This window comes from Chelonoidis abingdonii, chromosome 5 (assembly GCF_003597395.2).
Source record: "Chelonoidis abingdonii isolate Lonesome George chromosome 5, CheloAbing_2.0, whole genome shotgun sequence".
Taxonomy (NCBI): domain Eukaryota; kingdom Metazoa; phylum Chordata; order Testudines; family Testudinidae; genus Chelonoidis; species Chelonoidis abingdonii.
Genome location: NC_133773.1, coordinates 91311752 through 91332016, shown reverse-complemented (window position 1 = coordinate 91332016; position 20265 = coordinate 91311752). Strand labels below are relative to the sequence as shown.

Below are 20265 nucleotides of genomic sequence, written 5' to 3'. Positions count from 1 at the left end.
TCTACTCCCAATAATTGATGAGGTGTCAATACCAAGAGAGGGAAAATTGCTTTTGTAGTGAGCCAGCCACTCCCAGTCCCTATTCAAGCCCGTGTTAATTGTTCACTGTCACACGGGGAGGGTGAATCTAGTGTGGTCAGTCCTGGGTCTGTTACTATTCAATATTTTCATTAATGACTTCAACAATGCAGTGGAGAATACTTATAAAATTTCCAGATGACACCAAGCTGGAAGGGGTTGCAAGCAGATTGGAGGACAGGCTTAGAATTAAAAACAACCTGAGCACCCTTAGCTACAGAGAAATATATTGGAAATAGGGAAGTTGAAGCATCTTAAAGGATCAGGCATAGCCTAAAGTAACTTCCAATGCAGTGCCTGTAGACTTAAGATGGGATCTTACAAAGAAATTTGGGCATGTAACTCCCATTGATTTCATTTCAGCTAAATAACTGTGAGAGTTCCACCCTTAGTTTATAAGGCTCCTGAGAACATTTAACAGGAGTTGCCAGTTAGTCAAAGGAAGATGTTTGGGGATGAGTAACTCCTGTCATTTAGATTGGGATGGCCAAACTTACTGACCCTCTGAGCCGCATACAATAATCTTCAGTAGTTTGAGACTCATAAGACATGCACAACCTTTACATATGCATTTTTACAAATATTAGCATCCTACTTACTGTATCACGGCTAATTACTGAGAGAGCTAGAAGCCTTGTGGGTTTCCATCCTGGACGCAAGTCTTTGGAAATCCAGTTGATATACTGTCAAGGTGGTACGGAGGAGGTTGGTCATATGCTAATTTGTATGGATTACACAATGTTTCCATTTTGTGAACATCATCATGGAGTACAGTGATTCACAGCAGTATGTAGTGCTAAAAATTGAAAAAAAGAGTTGCATACCAATCTTCTTGAGCTGAGATACTTCATTCCTGGCACTTGCTTCCAGAACTCAGTTGTAGACTGATGTATGCATCATCTTTAGAGCCTGGTCCTCCTACAGTTCCAACAATTCAGTTTCTATGAATCAGACAGCCATTGTTGATCACAGCAAACATGAATGGGTTTACAAAAAAGGCAAAGCAGGATCTCAGCTTCTGCATATCTTTAAACCTGGCCTGAAAGTCATCAAGCAGTCCTTGTAATTTACCTCTGTATTCCTCAAGTTTGTGATCTTCTTCAATTTCAGGGAATGTGTTTACCCTACTCTTGAGATAGGGAACGTGGTTGAAGTCTCTTGACACTATGTCTCTTTGCAGAAGCTTCAACTTATTTTGGAAGCTGAAGACTGTCTGAGTAAGGTCAGAAATAATCTTATCCTTCCCATGGAGTGCCAAGTCGAGAGTTTGCAGATGCTGCATAATATCAATGAAAAACATCAGATCCTGCATCCACTGTGCATCTTTCAGTTGTGAATAAGAGTTTTCTTCAAAAGCAGCAAAGAATCCTGTGATATCTTATAGACTAAAAGACATTTTGGAGCATGAGCTTTTGTGGGTGATTACCCACTTTGTCAGATGCATGTAGTGGAAATTTCCACGGGCAGGTGTGTATATTTATATATATATATATATTATTATAAAAATTATATTAATAAAAATATATAAATATTAAAATGCCCCAACGCCCCAAAAGCCCCCCTAAAGCAGAATAATGAAAAAGGTTTTTTTTTTTATTATATTATTATGCAGCACGAGAAATGTTCGAGAATCGAGGCCTTTTTGCAGTTAGGTTTGTGAAAACCAATGGAGAGAACTGGTTCTGGTAGTTTGGCAATCCGATCCCAGCTTTGTTATCTAGCTGATGGTGTCAAATTTTGCAGATGAACTGGAGCTCGAGCAGTTTCTGCTTTGAAGTCTTGGGTCCTGAAGTTTTTTCGCTTGCAAGGGATCGCCACCTTAAGTCTGCTATAGTGTGGCCAGGAGGTTGAATGTGTCTCCTACAGGTTTGCTATATTGCCATTCCTAATATCTGATTTGTGTCCATTATCCTTTCCCGTAGAGACTGTCCAGTTGGCCGATGAATACAGAGGGGCATTGCTGTCATATGATGGCGTATATTACATTGATGGACGTGCAGGTGAATGAACCGGTGATGGTGTGGCTGATTTGGTTAGGTCCTGTGATGGTGTCACTGGTGTAGATATGTGGGCAGAGTTGGCATCGATATTAGTCTATAAGATGCCACAGGATTCTTTGCTGCTTTTACAGATCCAGACTAACACGGCTACCCCTCTGATACTTTTCTTCAAGGAAAGCACTGACAGGCTCCAACAGTTCCATAAACCTATTTAAGACATTGCTGGTTGATAACCACCTCACAATACAGTAGAAAGATACATGGATAGGTTTGTCTTCAAGAGCCAGCTCTTCAATAAAATTTTTGAACTCTTGATTGGGTCTTCCTATTTGAGCAGATGAAGTACAAAAAAAAGTTATGAAAATGGGCTTGGAAATTGTCAATTTCGAGTATCTGCCTGTGAGATGTTCATGATGGATAATGCAATGAACAGGGAGAAACTCTGGAAATTTGGGATCACTTTTCAAGATCCAATAAGGCCTACTTTCCCCCCACATCATTTCAGGTGCTCCATCCATTGAAACACTCAAGTTTATCCAATGATACATCGGCATTTGTCAATGCTGCATCAAGTGCGTTCTTTATGCCAACACCACAGGTTGTTTCTTTTAGCACCACTAAGTCCAACATTTCTTCTCTCATGATTACATCTGCTGAAATACAGCAAACAAATAGAGCTAGATGTGGTTTATCTTGTATATCTGTGGATTTGTCCACAGCTAGACTGAATGCTAGAGAATTCTTTAGATCATTTTGCATCTTGATTGCAACATCAGCACTGATCTGGGAGATCTGTTTCTCCATGATGTGGCACAAAATTGGAATTTCCTTTATTAGTCATTGAAGTCTTGCGTTATTTGGATCAAAACTTGCAAACGCTTCTGCAATATTCTTCTTAAATTATCCATCACAATATGGACGGTTAGCGCGAGCGATATTCCATGACATAACAAAACTAGTTTCAGTCATTGTGTCAGCTTCCTTACTGAATGCCGAAAGTAGTATCTGTTGACTGTTTAGGTGTAATTTTAATGGGGTTAGCTTGTTTTTCCTTAATTTAGACGAAAAATTATCGTGATTCGTTTAGTAGTGACGTTTCAAGTTGCTCACTTGTAGTGAGTGAGCGAGCGATACATTGCAGATAAGACACAGGGGCTTGCCACCTTTAATAGTGAATGCAAAATCTCCCTCCCATTCTGGCTTAAAACTTCGGTTTTCTTCCTCATGAAATTCTTACAATTTGAAGTATCACTGTCATCCACACAATTAACATAGAGTTAACACTTAAATATAAAACTTCCGATGTTTAGATTTATGCTTTCAACAAGGTTTCTTTGGAGTGGGAGTCTCAGAGTCAATGCGCGACTTGGCACGACTCAGGGAGGCAACGTTGTATTTAGTGGCAGTCCCCATTGGTGAGCTGCCCTTTTGCCCATGAGTGTGCTTCTTCTGCACACAGTGGGATTTGGGCAGAGGCAGCAGTGCCACTAGTGCCAGGCAGGAAGGGCTAGATGAAGTGCCTGCTGCCAATTGGCACTCTGACAGATCCGCCAGTGCCGAATCCAAAGGTGCATGTGGCTGCATTGCCTATTCCATGAGGAACTTACAGAGGCAAAGCTCCCAAGCTTCCAGAGTCCGAGGTGGGAGCAAGCTGCAAATGGAACAGTGAGCGGTGATATGGGCTGGGCCCAAGCAGGAGGCAAGGCTGGAACTTGTTGCTCACAGAGAAGGCACAAGGGCATGAAGCACAGTACTTAAACCTGACTTGCTAGGGCATAGACCCTGCACTGGGGAAGAGTCCCATAAAGGGAAGAAAAAGTCAAAAATGGCAACAACAAACAAATTATCTGAAAGGACAACTAACTTTACAACTAAGGCTATGATTATGTCACAGAGGTCACAGAATCTGTGACTACCAGAGATCTCCGTGACATTTTCTGCTTCAGCCTCAGGGGCTGCAGGGCTGGAGCTGTCAGCCGGTGGGGGGCACCAGCTATCTCAGCTGCAGGAGTCCTGCAGCTCCCAGCTGTGGCACAGGGAAGGGGTGTCTCTCACAGTGCCCAGTCCCCACGGGCACTGGGGGGCCCTGCAGCTCCCAGGTGCCTGCCTAGACCTCTGAACCACAGCAGGCAGCCCCCGGAGCACCAAGTTGCCATGGGCAGCAGGTAGCCCTGGAGCACCAAGCAACTCCCTGCAGTCCTGGAGCTCCGAGCCTCCTTGATTGGGGGGCTGAGAGCTGTGGGTCCCCACTGCCCATCACCATTTTTAATAAACGTCACAGACAGGTCACAGGCTTCCATGAATTTTTGGTTATTGCCTGTCACCTGTCTGTGACTTTTACTAAAAATTACCATGACAAAACCTGAGCTTTAACTACAACTAAAGGCAGGAAAAAACCATGTACAAGGAAAAAGAGGTGAAGACAGTACTTGTAGCAAGCTAAGAGCACCAAGGAACAGAGGTTCTGTCTCTGGCCATGCAGCAGTAAGAGGAACTGGACCTGCATGGCCTCAAAGCCTCGGATGTATCATGCAGTTGATGCATGACTCACATGACTCAACGGACATTACCGTGAACAGTTCTTGCTCCAGCGCATGGCATACATGAGCACCCCATAGCTGGAATCCAGATAGAGATCATCACTGAAAACTAATGAAATCCGACTTATAAACAGTAAACTCAGCCGTTGTGTAGCATACAGGGGTCCGCACAGCCCTGCATGATGCAATTCCCTGTTATAATGTGCATGTGTAGCTGAAGCCCTGAGTCTGGGCATCTCCTCCTCCCCAGCATGCCGCACTAATGCTAAAAGAGCTCCATGCAGCTCGTGAGCTGCTGTTTGGCCATGCCTGGCTTAGATTAAAAATGTCTACACAGCTATTTTTAGAGAATTCAAGCCCCTCTAGGCTGAGTCTGTTGACCCAGGCTAGAAGCTTGCTCCAAAATGCTGTGTAGACATACCTATTAATATCTATAGGACTATTCCTGTGTTTAAACTCAAACAAGGGCTTATAACAATCAGATAATTTTGGAATGGGTTCTAGTGTAAACTTCACAATGTTCAAATCACCTATTTTTGGGCTAAGCATTTACTAATGGACATAGATCACTGTGTAAAACTGAAGATTCAGTTTATTCTTACAAGTTAGGTCAGCTTCCCTAAATACTGTAAAACGATAAAATTGTAGAGCAGTGGTCCCCAAACTTTCCACTTCATGTCCCCGCCCTTACCTATCTGCCGCCACACACACCCCTCCCCAGAGCTGAGAGTGCGGCCGGGGGGCCAGGAGTGGAGCTGCAGTTGGGAACAGAGCAGGGCTGGGTGGCACTCCCTCCCTGCCCCCCTGTGGGGGCTGGCCCAGGCACTGCTGCATCCCCCTGAACACATTTTAAAAACCTATATAGAATAATCAGCACTGAAGGATTCCCCACAACAGATAGCAACCTCAAGGGTAAGGTGCGAGAGGGGCAGAGCACCTCAGTCTATGCATGTGCAGTAGGCACACTGAGGCACAGTTATTTATTTACAAAATATGTTAATACACATTCTGTAAGAAGGCTAAATTTCCAAACCAAATACTAGAAAACTTGAGACCCAACAGACATGCAAATATCCATGCTAGACATGACGTATGGCACAAAATTCAATATAAATTGCCAGAAACAGTTATGTCAGAGTGAACACATTTATTTTTCATCAAAATTCAGCTTAAATCAGACACGTGATGCTAAGCAATCATTAAGTCAATTGCCCTCTCTTGATTAAGAAAATAGCTTGACTCTGGAAAACATGTTAGCTAGCACCAATGTTTACCTAGTGTAGACACTAACACCTTAAAAATGTGTTCAGAGGTCATGACTGGGGGGACCATGACCACATAACTTTTTTAAAAAGTATTACACACTGTTGCCATTAAGCACTATCATGTTTTGAACAGCACATAGGCAAAATTTTAAAAGAAAACCACACATTTTTCCTAGTCCAGACAAGAAAACTGGTACATTGACTCTGCAACAACAAACCTGCAGCAGCGAGTCTCAGAGCCCAGGGTCAACTGACTCAAGCTCCTGCTACGGGACTGAAAAGAGCTCTTTCTAGCCCCACAGCACAAGTCTAAGTCAGTTGATCCAGGTTCTGAGACTCACTGCCACAGGTCTTTTATTGCAGCATAGACATGCCTGTTGGTGCAAAATTGTTAACTAACGTAAGTTTGCAAACATGATAAATTTTACAAAAGTAGAATGGGCTAAGAGCAGCACCTACAGGCCTGGGTGCTTTAAAGTACAATTCAAGGATGTTCTTAACATCCAAGTATAAACACTAGAGATGAAGCAGATTAACACATCCTAGTAGTTCTTGTTTTCTCAGCGATACACAAATCTAGGCAATAAACATAATCATTTCTACAGCCAACAACGAGCCTTGATCCACATACTACAGGGGAAGAGAATACTTCTCCCGGAAGTTTATCGACACCCACTACCAATCCATTCTTAGCATTCAGGATCCACACTGTACCATCTGTGGATGTTGCTGCCAGCAGCGTTTCACTCTCCAAGTCATGACTATGGAAAACAAAGGGAGTTGCATATACACTTGAAGTGGTTTCAAATTTCCACAGTAAATTACCTTCTATATTACAGCAGTAGATAAAGCAGTCATGGGAGCCAAAATATATTTCTTGCTTAGTGAAACTTGAGATACATGGGGATGAAAAGACTGGTCCACTGGTGGAAAACTGCCAAACCTACAGAACAGCATTAAAAAAAATAATCCATTATTGTGGGTTGTTAAGTTACCAGTGAGACATCTTTAGAACAAGCTGATGACAGAGAGGACATATATACTGCATCATCTGGATTCTGACACATGCTGTACTGTATATAATACATGACTAGAAAATACTTGCAACATTCACGAGCTAAGCTCCACACACAAATTCAGTAGGCAGGCACTCACCTGGTAGTTTCCTGTAATGCAGTGTTGCTGTAACCACGTTGGTCTCAGGATACTCCAGAGAAAAGGTGGATGAGGTAATATCTTCTGTTGGTAAGAGACAAGCTTTCAAGCTTACACAGAGCTGAACTGAAAAAGAGCTCTGAGTAGGCTCGAAAGCTTGTCTCTCTCATCAACAAAAGATATTATATTATCTCAACCACCTTTCTCTCTAGTTTCCTGTAAATTATTTCACCTATGTGGAGGCTCTACTAAAAAGAGGCTCAACAGGCAACACAGTAAGTACCTCAAGGCCATTACAGTAGAGGTGTCCCTCCAGCAGGGCAAACCCCACATCCCCTCTCCATGCACTCTGAAGAAAATCTTTCCTCACTGTATTGGTGTAGTGCAACAAATCCCATCTTGCGGGAGTTCTGAGAATCACCTACATAAAGATCCCTGCAAGCCAATGAATGGGGGGAGGAGTCCTAGCATCGCTGTTTTAGAACATCAGACATCCAAGGCTGGGAAAGTTATCCAGTTAGAGAGGGCTGCTGTCATGCCACCAGGAGAGGAGGATATGGCTTTGTCAAAGGGAGGACACTGGCTGCTGGTTACTTCTTGCAGCAGGCAGTACTCCCCCTCTACTCCCACTACAGTGATGAAGAACCATTATGCTGCCCTGGCAATGAGGAATCACTTGCAAAGGTGGAGGAGGAGAAGCCATGTACCCTCCAAGCTGTGAGGATCACAGCCACCACTCCCAGGAGGAAACACTGGGTAGTGGTGGTTGGTGACCCTCTTCTGAGAAAGGACAGAGGCACCCATCTGTCAGCCTGACATGGCATCCCGGGAGGTATGCTGCCTGCCAGGGCCCATATCCGAGATGTTATGGAAGGGACTATCAAGGATCATCCAGCCTTCTGACTACTACCCCATGCTACTCATCCATGTGGACACCAATGATACTGCAAGGTATGACCCTGAGAAGATAAGAAGTGACTACAGGGCTCTGCCAGTAAGGGTGAAGGAGTTGGTGGTGCAGGTGGTGTTCTCTTTGATCCTTCCGGCCAAGGGTAGGGGCTCAGGCAGAGACAATTGCATCTTGGAGATGAATGCCTGGCTGTGAGGATGGTGTCGCCAGGAGGGCTTTGGATTCCTTGACCACAGGATGCTGTTCTGGGAAGAAGGACTGCTAAGCAGAGACAGGGTCTACCTATTGAGGAAGGAGAAGAGCATATTTGGATACAGATTGGCTAATCTAGTGAGGAGGGGTTCAAACTAGGCTTGATGGGGGCAGGTGACAAAAGCCCACAGTTAAGTCCAAAACATGGAGACTTGGGAGAAGGGTCAGAATCTGAGGGGAAGCATGGACCATTATAGCAGAAGTCATGGCGGTCCCAGAAAGTCAGGGAATCCATGACAAACTCGCAACCTTAGTAATAAGTAACAGTCAGCATGGATGTGACAAGAACAAATTGTGCAAAACCAACCTAATAGCTTTCTTTGACAGGGTACCAGGCCTTGGGGATAGGGGGAAGCAATGGGCTTAAATTGCAGCAAGGGTGGTTTAGTCTGGACATTAGGAAAAATTTCCTGTCAGGGTGGTTAAACACTGGAATAAGTTGCCTAGAGAGGTTGTGGAATCTCCATTATTGGCGTTTTTTAAGAGAAGGTTAGACAAATACCTGTCAGGGATGGTCTAGATAATACTTAGTACTGCCATGAGTGCAGGGGACTGAACTAAATGACCTCTCAAGGTCCCTTCCAGTCCTATGATTCTATTAGTGACAACTTTTACTACGGACAACACCTATGGCTGTGCCCAGGCAAACAAACAATAAAAATTAAAATCAGAGATGCAAGTCTTGTACATCTCTGAGAAAATAAATCTTACCATCGCATCCAAGATTTTAAGAATGAGACCAAGCCCCACACACACTTACACAGGTACCTCTGTCATGATACCAGCATTTTGTTTGATACCTTGATAAACATGTCAGTGAAACCTTAATTCCAGTCAGTACCTTTATAAAACAAATCTGAAAGGTAAGGATGGGACTTGAAAGCAACTCTTGCTTTTAACTCTGCTGTGTGTATCCCTGGCATCTGCTAAGAGAATTCAAACCAAAAATGTCTCCACCGACATCCCTCTCATCCTCCTCTCCCAAATTAAATGGTTAGAATTTAAACTGAGATGCTCAGGATTTTTCTCTCTGCATTAGGAATGGAGGGATGGCTAGGGAGAAACTGGGATTCTGGGTTTTATTTCTAACTCTGCCACTGACTTGCTGGATAGTCTTGGGCAAACTGCTTTACCTCTCTCTATTACAATCTATCTTTCTGTAAAATGGGTACATACTGATACTTGTTTTACCTGGCTGGTGTAAGAGTTAATATATGTTAACCACTGAAATCATCAGAACAATTTTATAAAAACTGTGATTTATTACTAAAAGATAAATCAAAGCAAGAGTTTGTGATGTAAGAAAGTCGAATAATCTAATAGTGACAGTTTTTCACCTTTTCTCCTGAGTGGCTAAAACAGTACACATTTCCATCCACACATCCAATGCACACATACTGCTCACTGCAGTGAGGAGAGGAGAAGAGGGGTTTTCCACAGGAACTTTTCCAGATCTTATTACCCGTATCCTGTGAATGACAAAGTACAAGACATGGCATTTAATGTGATTGTAGAAAGCTGCACACAACTACTGGGCAAAATCTTCTTCCTAGTAACTGGGCTGGGCCTGGGAATAGCCACAAGAAAAGAGAATTTGGTCCCCCAAGTGGCAGAGCAAGAGCAGACCTACTCTGCAGAGATTACTGCAACTTAATACTTAGAACAGTGACCCTCTGTGACCCTAATGCCTCTATCCTATCCTCCTCCAGGGACAGATAAGGAAGGACCAGAGGATCCACGTAACACCAGATCCTTCAGCTCTCTCTCTGGTTCCTTTCCCAGCCTTGTGTTTCCCCATCTTAAATCCCATTTGTGGCTCTGCAGAGGCTGTGAAGTTGGGCTACTTGCAGAGGGCACGCATTCCCCATACAGCCTCCTTATATCCTGAGCCTCCTTTTGCATAGCAGAACCCTATTGATTATGCTGCTAAAGGGCCTGCCACACCAATGGAGAAGGGGGCAAAACTTGCTCCTAATAGCATAAAACTTGTTATTGCACGTGTTGTTAATCCTAAACAGTGTATGAACTGCTGCAACTCATAAATCACTATCATCATTATAGCTCATTAATACCGCTGGTACATGAATATTTGTAACGTATGTGAATTACCTGAGCCAGGGCCACTGCTACTCTGTGTTAACACATACAGAAGTTCAGAAACACTGGTTTAATGGACAGGGCAACAGAAGGGGAGTCAGGAAACATGACTTCCATTTAAATTTTGCCCTTCACTCAGCATGTAGTCCTGAGTAAGTATCTCTGGGCCAGATTCACAAAGATACACTTGGACATCTAAAAAGCAGTAAGGTACCTAGGAAGCAATGATGTTCACAAAATGGCTGCTCAGCTGCCACCTATTCATTTATGCACCCAAGTTTCTGCCAGTACACAATGCACAAAACCACCTAAATCCTGATGCTGCCCCACTGCTAACAAGCTCCTTGGATTCTTAAGGACTGGTGAGAATCTCAAACTAGGCGTTCCTAAGAGCATGCTTAACTTGCACAAAGACAGCCAGTAGCTAACAAATCAGGATTATTTTTTTTTGGTGGGGAGATGGGGGGCAGGCGGGAGAGGAGAGAGAGACCCATTCAAAACCCTGCTGTATTTGCCTGATTCGGAGCAGTGACTTGAACATGACTGTAACGTGCCAAGTATCCTAACCACCTGGTTAGAGAGTCAATCTCTTGCTTCTCTCTTCCTCTCTATCCCAATGAATATTAATTATTTATACAAAGTGGAACAGCTTCAGCATGAGAAACTGAGACCCAGCCCAGATTATCCAATAGTCCATTAGTTAGGGCACTCAGTTGGGATGTGGGTTCAAGTCCCTGCTCCAGATCAGGCAAAGCAGGGATCTGAAACACTCTCTCACATCCCAGGTGAGTGCCCACTCTGACATTGTCTATAATGGAGAGAGTATCTGTGTGTATGTCTTTCCCTCTCTCATTTTTCACAAGAGAGCTGACTTGGTTTAGGCAGCCAATTCCAGGAGAAGATTCTTCGTCTCTCTGCACCTCAGATTCCCCATCTGCAAAATCAAGATAATACTGCTCTCTTTTGAAATGCAGTGAGATCCCTGGATGAAAAAGACTTATTAGAAATTATGACCTTGCAGTCCTTACTGAAGCAAAACTTTTACTGACTTCAGAGCATGTTTTGGCTGAATAAGGATTCGAGATCTGGCCCAGCGATAGCAAGGAAGGTACATACTGGATTTATAGCCAATAAAAGTCCTCCTAGTGTAGCAGCATACAGGTGATCTGGCAAGATACTTAGATAAGGAGACGAAAACACAGCACCACCTTCACAGTGCAGCTTCCAGACACGCTCCTCTTTCTGTCAATCCAAGCAAAAGTATATAAAAAGCTATACAATCTGATAACAGAGTTAAAGTTCATTATGTTATTTGCAAGGACTCAGACGTCAAAGTTTTATTAACAGGAAGTTTACTTGGAAACTACTACTTACTAAGTGAAGACTATAATTTGCCAGCAATCAAAGAAACCCATATTGCTCACAGCAGTTTCCTCTTTCATAGAGCTAAATATTGGAAACTCAGCTAAGACATATGTAATATACACCCACATCACTTTCCTTCCCTCAACCCATTGTGGGTTTATTACAAGTTCCCAGCGCTGGGTGTACACGTTTTAGATTTGCCCTAACCACTCAGTTCCATACTAGTGATAGAGGGTAATTTGCCACGTAGTTCTGTTGCCACATAGCACTGTTGGCAGTGCAATGTAGGGAGGCCACAGACTGCCAACAGCACTTTTAATCACTATCATTTAACCCTACTCCAGGCAGGCCTAATTAGTATGGAGATATACCTATCTCACAGAGCTGGAAGGGACCTTGAAAGGTCATTGAGTCCAGTCTCCTTCCTTCACAGCAGGGCTAAGTACTGTCCCTGATCCCTAAATGGCCCCCTTAAGGATTGAACTCTCAACCCTGGGGTTAGCAGGGCAATGCTCAAACCACTGAGCTATCCCTATCCCCAACTCAAGACTTAAATGAAAGCAGTTGGCAGTCTGTTTACATTAGGGCTCCCAAGATTGCCAACACTGATGGAGCTTAAGCTGGTGTTACCATAGATATAGTTCAAGAGGGTCAGATGTTTTACTTTTGATATACATAAAGTTAGTCAGGGTGACTTCTTACATAAATATCCAAAGCGTATATATGCTGGTCATGCGATCCAATGTAGACTAGTCCAGTGGAAGGATGCACAACTGCAGAGCTTTTCACAGCATCTTCAGCAGTAAAGATACAGTGTATTTCCCCATTATGGCTTCTGAGTACATATACTAAACCATTATAGCAGCCTGGACAAAATAAAGTGCAATAGGAAGGAAAAAAACAGGTAATGATATTTGTATTAGTGTTTTAACTGCGTCATTGCTGATCAAAAGATTGGAGGTGATAGACTGACTCATGAGCTAACATATTTCCCGGCACTTTCTGCATTCAAGTTTCTTGCTGAAAATAAAACCTCAGAAGTGCATTTGACATTAAGCACTCAATGCTCTTCTTCTGAGTCATTTTAAAGCTCTGCCTATTTTTACTGTGCTATTACTGTGAAGTTTATTGGAGGACAGGATGAGCTACTGAATATGGACAAGGGAAGTGAAAAGTTTGTGCATGGCAACAACAACAGTGCACCTAGCAATAAAGACACTGATGTGTATAATAAAGAGCCTCCATTTTGTTTAATAAAATCCAGGCTCTAGTACATGAGACGTTAAGACATAATACAACATCAGCACAATTATTTTACCTGTAGGCTCAACAGCAATCAAAATATCAGCCAGAACTTTGGTCACCACTCTCTTATGTCAAGCCAAAAGAAAAAGGGATCCAAGCTTTGTATTATTTAACACATTAGACATATCAGGTGTGCATGCACCACATCAAGAGATAACATTAGTAAGTATTTAATTACTCTCTTTACATCTGAGTAGATGACAAAAACTCTTCTGATTTTTCATGGGAAGGTCAGTTACAGGTGACATATTAATCCTTTATGAGGCAATTATGGCCACTTTGACATGCCAACAACAAACTGCTTTAAAATTCAGACAGCATACACCAATGGAGTGGAAAGTGCATTTGCCAATATCTTGTATAAGTGACCTTTGCTTAGAGCACCCAAAAAAGCTTTTTAAAATTTAATTAAAAAAAAGATTATTTTGCACTAGATTTAACTTTCTGAAGTATCATATACTAAGTTCTACTGTAACACTGACAGACCCCAGTCGTCGGCAGGCAGGATTGGACCTAGGACCTCTGGAGCTTAGTGCATGAGCCTCTACTGCATGAGCTAAAAGCCATATTCCTCTTAGCTAAGGCTATAGAGCCAACTCACTCTCTCTCCTTAAGTAGTCTTAGGGCCACTAGATGGGACAGAACATCACACCCAGCAGGTGTAGGGGTTACACTACCTTTTAATTTTTAAAGCTTACTTTAAGGACATTTTTAAAACTCATCATCCCATGCTTTTCTAAGCAGTTCAATTATCATGTTTAACTAAATTCTTCAAAAGGAACTTGTACCTCTTGATTATCCATGTACTAGTACAGTACAGTTAAGAAAAGGAGAATAAACCCATGACTACATAATACTCCTACTTGATTGCAATACTTTAAATAAGTTGCCCTTCCATTATTTTTTATGGTTGTGATAGGGTTACTGCCTCCTAAACACCAGCTCAGGATCTGGCATGGCTGCTTAGGGGCCCTTAAAAAGTCCATACTGTTTAGATATTCCCTTCCCATGGTCCTGAGTATGCACAGAGTCATTCAAAATAGAACTCAAACTTACAGAATCTTCACCCCAGTTTCAAGATGGGACCAGCCCCTCCTCCCTGAGTGTCTGTCCTGTTTAGAATTCCTTTCAGAGTTCAAACACAAACAGGCTCCTCTACCCAGTCTCTAGGTGAGCCCAGTTCCTCCCACCTGTGGATCTGTCTCTCTAGGTTTTCAAAAGTCTTCCTCTCCTAACAGAGGAGCCTCACAGTTCCCCTCCTTGGGGCTGTGCTTATTCCTATCAGCTGTGACCTTGGATCAGCTTCCCTCAAATGGTTGCTCCTTTTTTCAATGTTCCTTTCTAGATTGGAAGAGATCAGCAGACAGACCTCCTTCTCCTCTGCTGACCCAGGGCCCTACAGGAGCCTTCTTTCTGCCTGAGGAATCCGCAAACACTTTCTCTATCTCGGCTCTTGCTTATCTATCTTAGGCTTGATTCAGCCACCTGACTCATCTGTTACATGATTTCACTCATTATTACTCATCCTCCTTCCCTGGGGAGATGAGCTACACTTGTCACAAATGGATTGGAACCCACCTCCCTTTAAAGGGCCCAGCCACCCTCAATAGTGGCATTGAGACGGCTTTCCTCTTTTGTTCCCATTTACTGCAGTTTAATTTTAGACAGACACAAAATACAGGTTAGTGGAAGTAGAGATGCCAGCTACCTATTGTTCGACATTGAATAAGCTGCTGTGTAATCTGGTTACAGTTTAAGAAAAAGGAAAATCATTTAAAATACATACCAACAATAATGAAGTTGCCACACTTAGACACACATGCAGAGGATTCAATACGATCTCCAAGGATTGTCTCCCACTTGATTTTTCCTGAGTGTAAATCAATTGCCTGCATTGTGTGAGAATGAGACCCAACATATACAGTTGCAGATAAATCATCCATGGCTGGTGTTATAACTAATGGGGAGGCATCTACACATTTGCTCATATTTGACTTCCATCTTACATGTAATATCAGCTTCTCAGGCATTTTTGAAGGAGCTTGTTCTACAGAATGAGTACCTGTTTCATTTGCTTTGCTTGCAATTTCTGGACTGCTTCTGCTCTTTCCAGATTTATTCTCTGTCACTTCATATTTCATTGTATTAGAAGTTACAGCAGATGAATAAGATGCTTGTTGTCTTAACTCTGTTCCTGCCTGTTCTGCATTATATGGGCTCATAAGAGACTCAGAGGAAGTCATCGACAACATCCGATTTCCTCGGTTTAGCGCAATAAATGCAGTCAATCCTGCAGCAGCATTAAAGTACCTTCTAGATTTTGGTTTTGTGTGTTCTCCATGGAATTTCTCTCCGCTGCTCTCATTCAGTTTTCTTTTCACAGTGTTATGATTCATTATTTGGTCCTCACTTGGGAATATAGCTTTAAGAACATGTTGGTAAACCTCAGCAACGGAGCTGCTGAGAATAACTTCCAGGAGCCCAGGAATGGCCTTGCCTGCCAAACTCTCAATCTCATCATGAAACCGTAGTGACTTCAAGGAATCTCCACCACTGCACAGAAACAGTGAATCTTTGGAAATGCTGGGTGAATCATCTGGAAGACTCAGGAGAGACTAGAGAAGAAGTGAAGAATAGAGTGTGTGAGGTGAGCAATGTCCCAGTGCCACAGGGAAGTAGGGCCTGAGCCTGTCAGTGCTTCAGACCCCCACTGAAATCAACACGGACTGAAAGTATTCAGCACCTTGCAGGATTTGTATTTGCTCTTTTTGGTGCTCTTTGAGAAATGCAGGCTGATCAAGCCGTGGGGGAAAGTGTCAGTTTCAGCAGTGCTAATTTTATGCTTGATTCTGATTCTGCAGTTACTGGCCTCCCTTATGGCTTTCTTGCTTGGCATGGGAAGAAGTATTCTGAAACTGCTGACAGATTATGTGGCTGTAATTCACCCTACATACACTAATGGCTTAGCCCATTACAGTTTGCAACTTCAGTTTATGGGGGAAAAAAAAACAAACAAACGGCTCCCTCTTGGCTGTTACAGAGAAACTGTATTTAAGTACTAAATTAACAGATGAAGCTACAGTACATAATATACATGCAGCAAAAAATATTCTGGTTGCATTTGTCACACTTATTAAAACTGTTTAATTCCTGACACATGTATAATGATCCACTGGCAATGATAAAAAGGCAGCTTAAAATATTACCTTCCATAAATACTGCAATCTTTCCCACAATTCCTCTGCTCCGCTCAGTTTACTGTCATGCCTTCTGGAATTTAGATGATTACTGTAAATCTTGCACAGCTCAGAAACATCAATTTTGCCTTCAAACAAAATAAAAAGCACAAGATTTTTTTCATTGCATTTTAGACTTTGTATCTTCAAATTCTTGTCATGGCCTACATGTTCATCTAGGTCTCAGTCTAGATTTCTTTATTTTGGGCAAAATTGCACTCATTTTTTTACACCAGCAATCAACTGCACCCACATAGAAGAGAGCAGGATTTTGACATTTATCATATGACACACACTCACATATAGTGCCTCATCCTGTCCCAACTGAAAGCAGTTGCCACTGACTTGAATGGAAGCAAAAGCAGGTCAAACAAATACGTGTGTGTATTTTCAATATTAAAATGCTTTTAATTACTATTATTCAATTCCAGAGTCTAAAGGTGTCAGACACTACAGAGGAATGCAATTCAGAGAACAAATGAGAGCCAGACAAATTTTCTGCAGAACACAGCTATAGCTTATGGTGATGGCTTAATACCATGGGTCACATCAGAGCACAATGCAATTAAATAAGTAATACTGCACAAACCAGCTCCTAATGTTATGGGGTCAAGTTTCAGGAAAGAAGAAGAAGAGACAACAAATTTAGCTTCTAAATGAAACAGAAAAGGCACACAGCAGCATCTGCACTGAAGAGCATCTGTCAAACATTACTTCATTTACCATGCAATGTGAAGGGCAAAGTTTCTATCAGCACAAGTTCATCAGGGATTGCGTAGGTTGGGAGATGTTTCTGGAGTTCCTTAAGAATGTCTCCTGCTAAGTTGTCTTTAGGTACAACAAACAAGATTAACTTTTCCTGTCGATACCATGTCACTGCACAGGCTTCCACATGACAAAGACCTTCAGCAGCCTGCAATACATGAACATTAGCCTTATTTGTGCTGACGTGCAGGGTAAACAAAAAACAAAAAACACAACCACCAATAAATAAGGAATTGTTGTGAAGTTTATATTTTGACACTTGCAGCTACTGAATTTGTTGCTTCACAAACATCATGAAATCCCCCTTGCCCATCCCCTTGTTTTTATTTTTGTTTAATTTCAATAAGGATTTAGCTCTCATGACAAATGTCAGAATGAGAGCACTGAAGAATGAATGTATTTAATCCCACAGTACAATCATCACACAGGCAGCAGCAGTACAAACTTCTCAACGACCCACACCACCATACCTGAGGAATGACCTGGAGAGGCACATATAGGAGTAGGAACAAAATTCACTCTCCATATTCATTCTATGGTTGGCATTTCTGCTGAGACTGCCGACAAAGAGGCCAAATGTAATTCCAGTTTTATCATGGGAATGCCTCCCCTCTAGGGACAGGGCTGTCACCACCAATTCATCACTGTACACCAATCAAATCTGAACAACTTCTGTTACCCTACCTGGTTTGGATTTTATCCATCCCTTGTGTCATCCAAATCCCCTTGAATTTTGCAGTTAAAGCTTAGTTCATTTACCAGTAAGCGAACTTACATACACTACTCAATATATATTGATTTAGCTAGACCCAAAGGTTTAGACGAGGGTAGTCTATTTTTTGTCAAGGTCTAAATTTCTTGGTCAAGGTATAGTCAAGGTCCAGACCCCAACCCAACTTCCCTTCCCAAACTCCCAGTTGCCCCCCCCCCCCGCCAAGCTCCCTGATTGCCTGCCAGCTCCCTGCCCAGAGAGTTTGGTGACTTTATTTCCCTTAACTGAAAATGGGACACCTGGGGCTAGCCTGAGGCACTTGGCATTGCTCCTCGCATCCTCCCCCTACAAACATTCCTTCATGCCCTCAATTGAGCCAAGTGGCAGAGATGGAGTTGCAAAGGAGAGAAATGCGTATAGGCTAGGATCTAGGCAGCAAAGCAGGGTGTGAATGTGTGAGAGTACTTTTGAGCTTAGACCCAGCAAGTGAAGCTGCTAGACTATGATCGAGTTGGCAATGTGATGTGCCTTTGAGGGCTGGGACAGCAGAGGGGCAGGAAAGAGGCTCCAGATAGTGGGAGGGACCAAGGAGACTCCAGATAGTAGCCCTGGGAACATGGGGGGAGGCTGGGATGTGGCAGAGGTGGGTGACTAGAGGTGGACTAGGGAGAGAGAGGCTGATTTGGGAAGCGGGGGTGGGGGTGGGGGTGGTTGAGGGCTGGAGAGGGCTCCGGGGACTGGCCCCAAAGAACTGGACCTGGAAAGGATATTAGGCCAGAGTGGGCAGGCCTGGAAAGGACATTAGGCCTGAGAAATGCTCAGGGGCAGGAGGCACGAGACCAGGGTGGGTGGGCTCTAGGGACATGAGGTAGCAGTGGGTGGGCAGGCTCTGGGATGGGGGCACGAGGCTGGGGGCACAAGGTCAGCTTTGGGGGTGGGGAACATGGGGGTGGAGCAGTGGGCTCCAGGTACTGCTTGGAGCGCAAGCACAGCTCCGCATTGCTCCAGCTCCAGCTCAGCTTCAGCCTGCACACAGAGGCTGTCATAAATGGATAGGTAAGGTAAGGGTTAAGTTTCTTTTACCTGAAAAGGGAAACCGAACACCTGACCAGAGGACCAATCAGAGAACTGGATTGTTTAAAGTCAGGGGCGGGAATTTGTATACTCGGGGTCTTTGTTGTTTTCTTAGCTATGAGAAACAAGTCTTCTGCTATCTCTACCATACTGTCGTTCTAAACATTGTAAGTACCTCGCCTCCCAGGAAACTCGCACAAAGTAATACAGCTATGATGGTCTTTGGGGGTATTACTGTATAGTTGAAATTGTGTGCTGGTTTGAATGGCTATCTTCACACAACAACTGCCTTATAATTTTCTATAAGCAAAGCCGTATTGAGTATTTCTAATGCCAAGATGATTGTGATTTATTTCTTTCTGTTTTTCTATAAAGTTTTTCTTGTTAGAACCTTGTGAAAGTTCTTCTAGGAGGCAAAGGGAAACAGCCAGGCTGTGGGGTATTTTCCCTATTTGGGTCCAGGGAAAGAGCAACTACGGGGAAAAGCCGAAAGAATTCTCTCTGTTCTCTGGTGGTTACAGTTTTCCTCGTTCCTGGAGGCAACGCGAGGGTGGCAGAGTCCCAGCTGTGGGTATTTTGCATCTCCATTGTCCTGTATAGGCACAGCAAAGAAAGGCCGGTTTCTTGGTGTCATCACAAGGTAGGTCACGCCAGCCCTGAGCAAGCCCTGAGAAGGAAGGGGAAGGGTTATTTCCCCGCTTAAGCATCCAAGGGATTGGGAGATCTGGGTGTCCCACCAAGTAGAGGGTTTGGGGACACCCGAGAGAGGAAAGGGGATCAGGCCCCATAGATAATTCCTGATCTGGTGGCAGCCGCGATATCCAACTGGTAGTGAGCTTGGGGGAGTCCAGTAAGCCCCAAACTTTGGACACACAAGTCCAGATTTGAGGCACAGGACCAGACGGGTGGAGGCCCTAAAGTCCAGGTCTGGGTACGGGACGGCTAGATTACCAAATGGTGTGCAGCGATGGGAAGTAATAATCCATAAAGCCATAGCTACATTAATTTTTTCCTGCAGGCCTTCATAGCAGGCAGAAGGAATTGGGTTTTTAAAGGCAAGACAGATAAAAATTTTCTTTTCCCTGCGAGCGAGCGAGTGAGCGATGCTCATATGAGAGAGAGAGCATTAACACACTGCGGGTGGACAATAACCTTCTCTTCAGGGGCTTGCTAAGTCAATCACACAGTCCCAGGGAGGAAGAGTTGTTTACAGACACAAAATTTTTTTTCTTTCTTTCGTCCTTGCTGGCGCTTAGCATCTTTTTTACTGTTTTTTAAAAAAGGGGGGAAAGGACCCCAGGGGGTTTTACAGCAAGAGCTTTGATTTGTTTTTCTGCTTCAAGTTTTTTTTGCTTGCTGTAGCAGCTTTGAAATTTTTTTTCCTGCTGCTAGCAGCGCAAAAATTTTTTTTTTTTCGTCATTACAGAGACCCATACAATATATTTTGTTAAACAATTGAACGTTAAGGACCCAGTCCAGCAAACTGCACACAGTAAAACAGTAGCTTGTTG

General features: G+C 43.3%; 1 protein-coding gene across 9 annotated transcripts in view; it reads right to left on the bottom strand.

The window, feature by feature from the left end:
• Window positions 1-5750: 5750 nt before the first annotated feature.
• AASDH (aminoadipate-semialdehyde dehydrogenase) overlaps window positions 5751-20265 on the bottom strand; it is a 49547-nt gene continuing 35032 nt past the window's right edge. For 5 of the 9 annotated variants that reach the window (XM_032782696.2, XM_075066440.1, XM_075066439.1 and 2 more), the window contains 7 exons: window positions 16927-17116; window positions 16174-16292; window positions 14754-15582; window positions 12365-12528; window positions 11414-11539; window positions 9538-9669; window positions 5751-6826 (listed from right to left, as the gene is read on the bottom strand). In XM_032782696.2, the coding sequence (XP_032638587.1) occupies window positions 6416-6826; window positions 9538-9669; window positions 11414-11539; window positions 12365-12528; window positions 14754-15582; window positions 16174-16292; window positions 16927-17116 (1971 nt within the window). In that variant the 3' untranslated portion in view covers window positions 5751-6415. Of the gene's footprint in view, window positions 6827-9537; window positions 9670-11413; window positions 11540-12364; window positions 12529-14753; window positions 15583-16173; window positions 16293-16926; window positions 17117-20265 lie in introns of those variants that run through there. The other 4 variants (XM_075066441.1, XM_032782690.2, XM_032782709.2 and 1 more) reach the window with 3 other exon arrangements.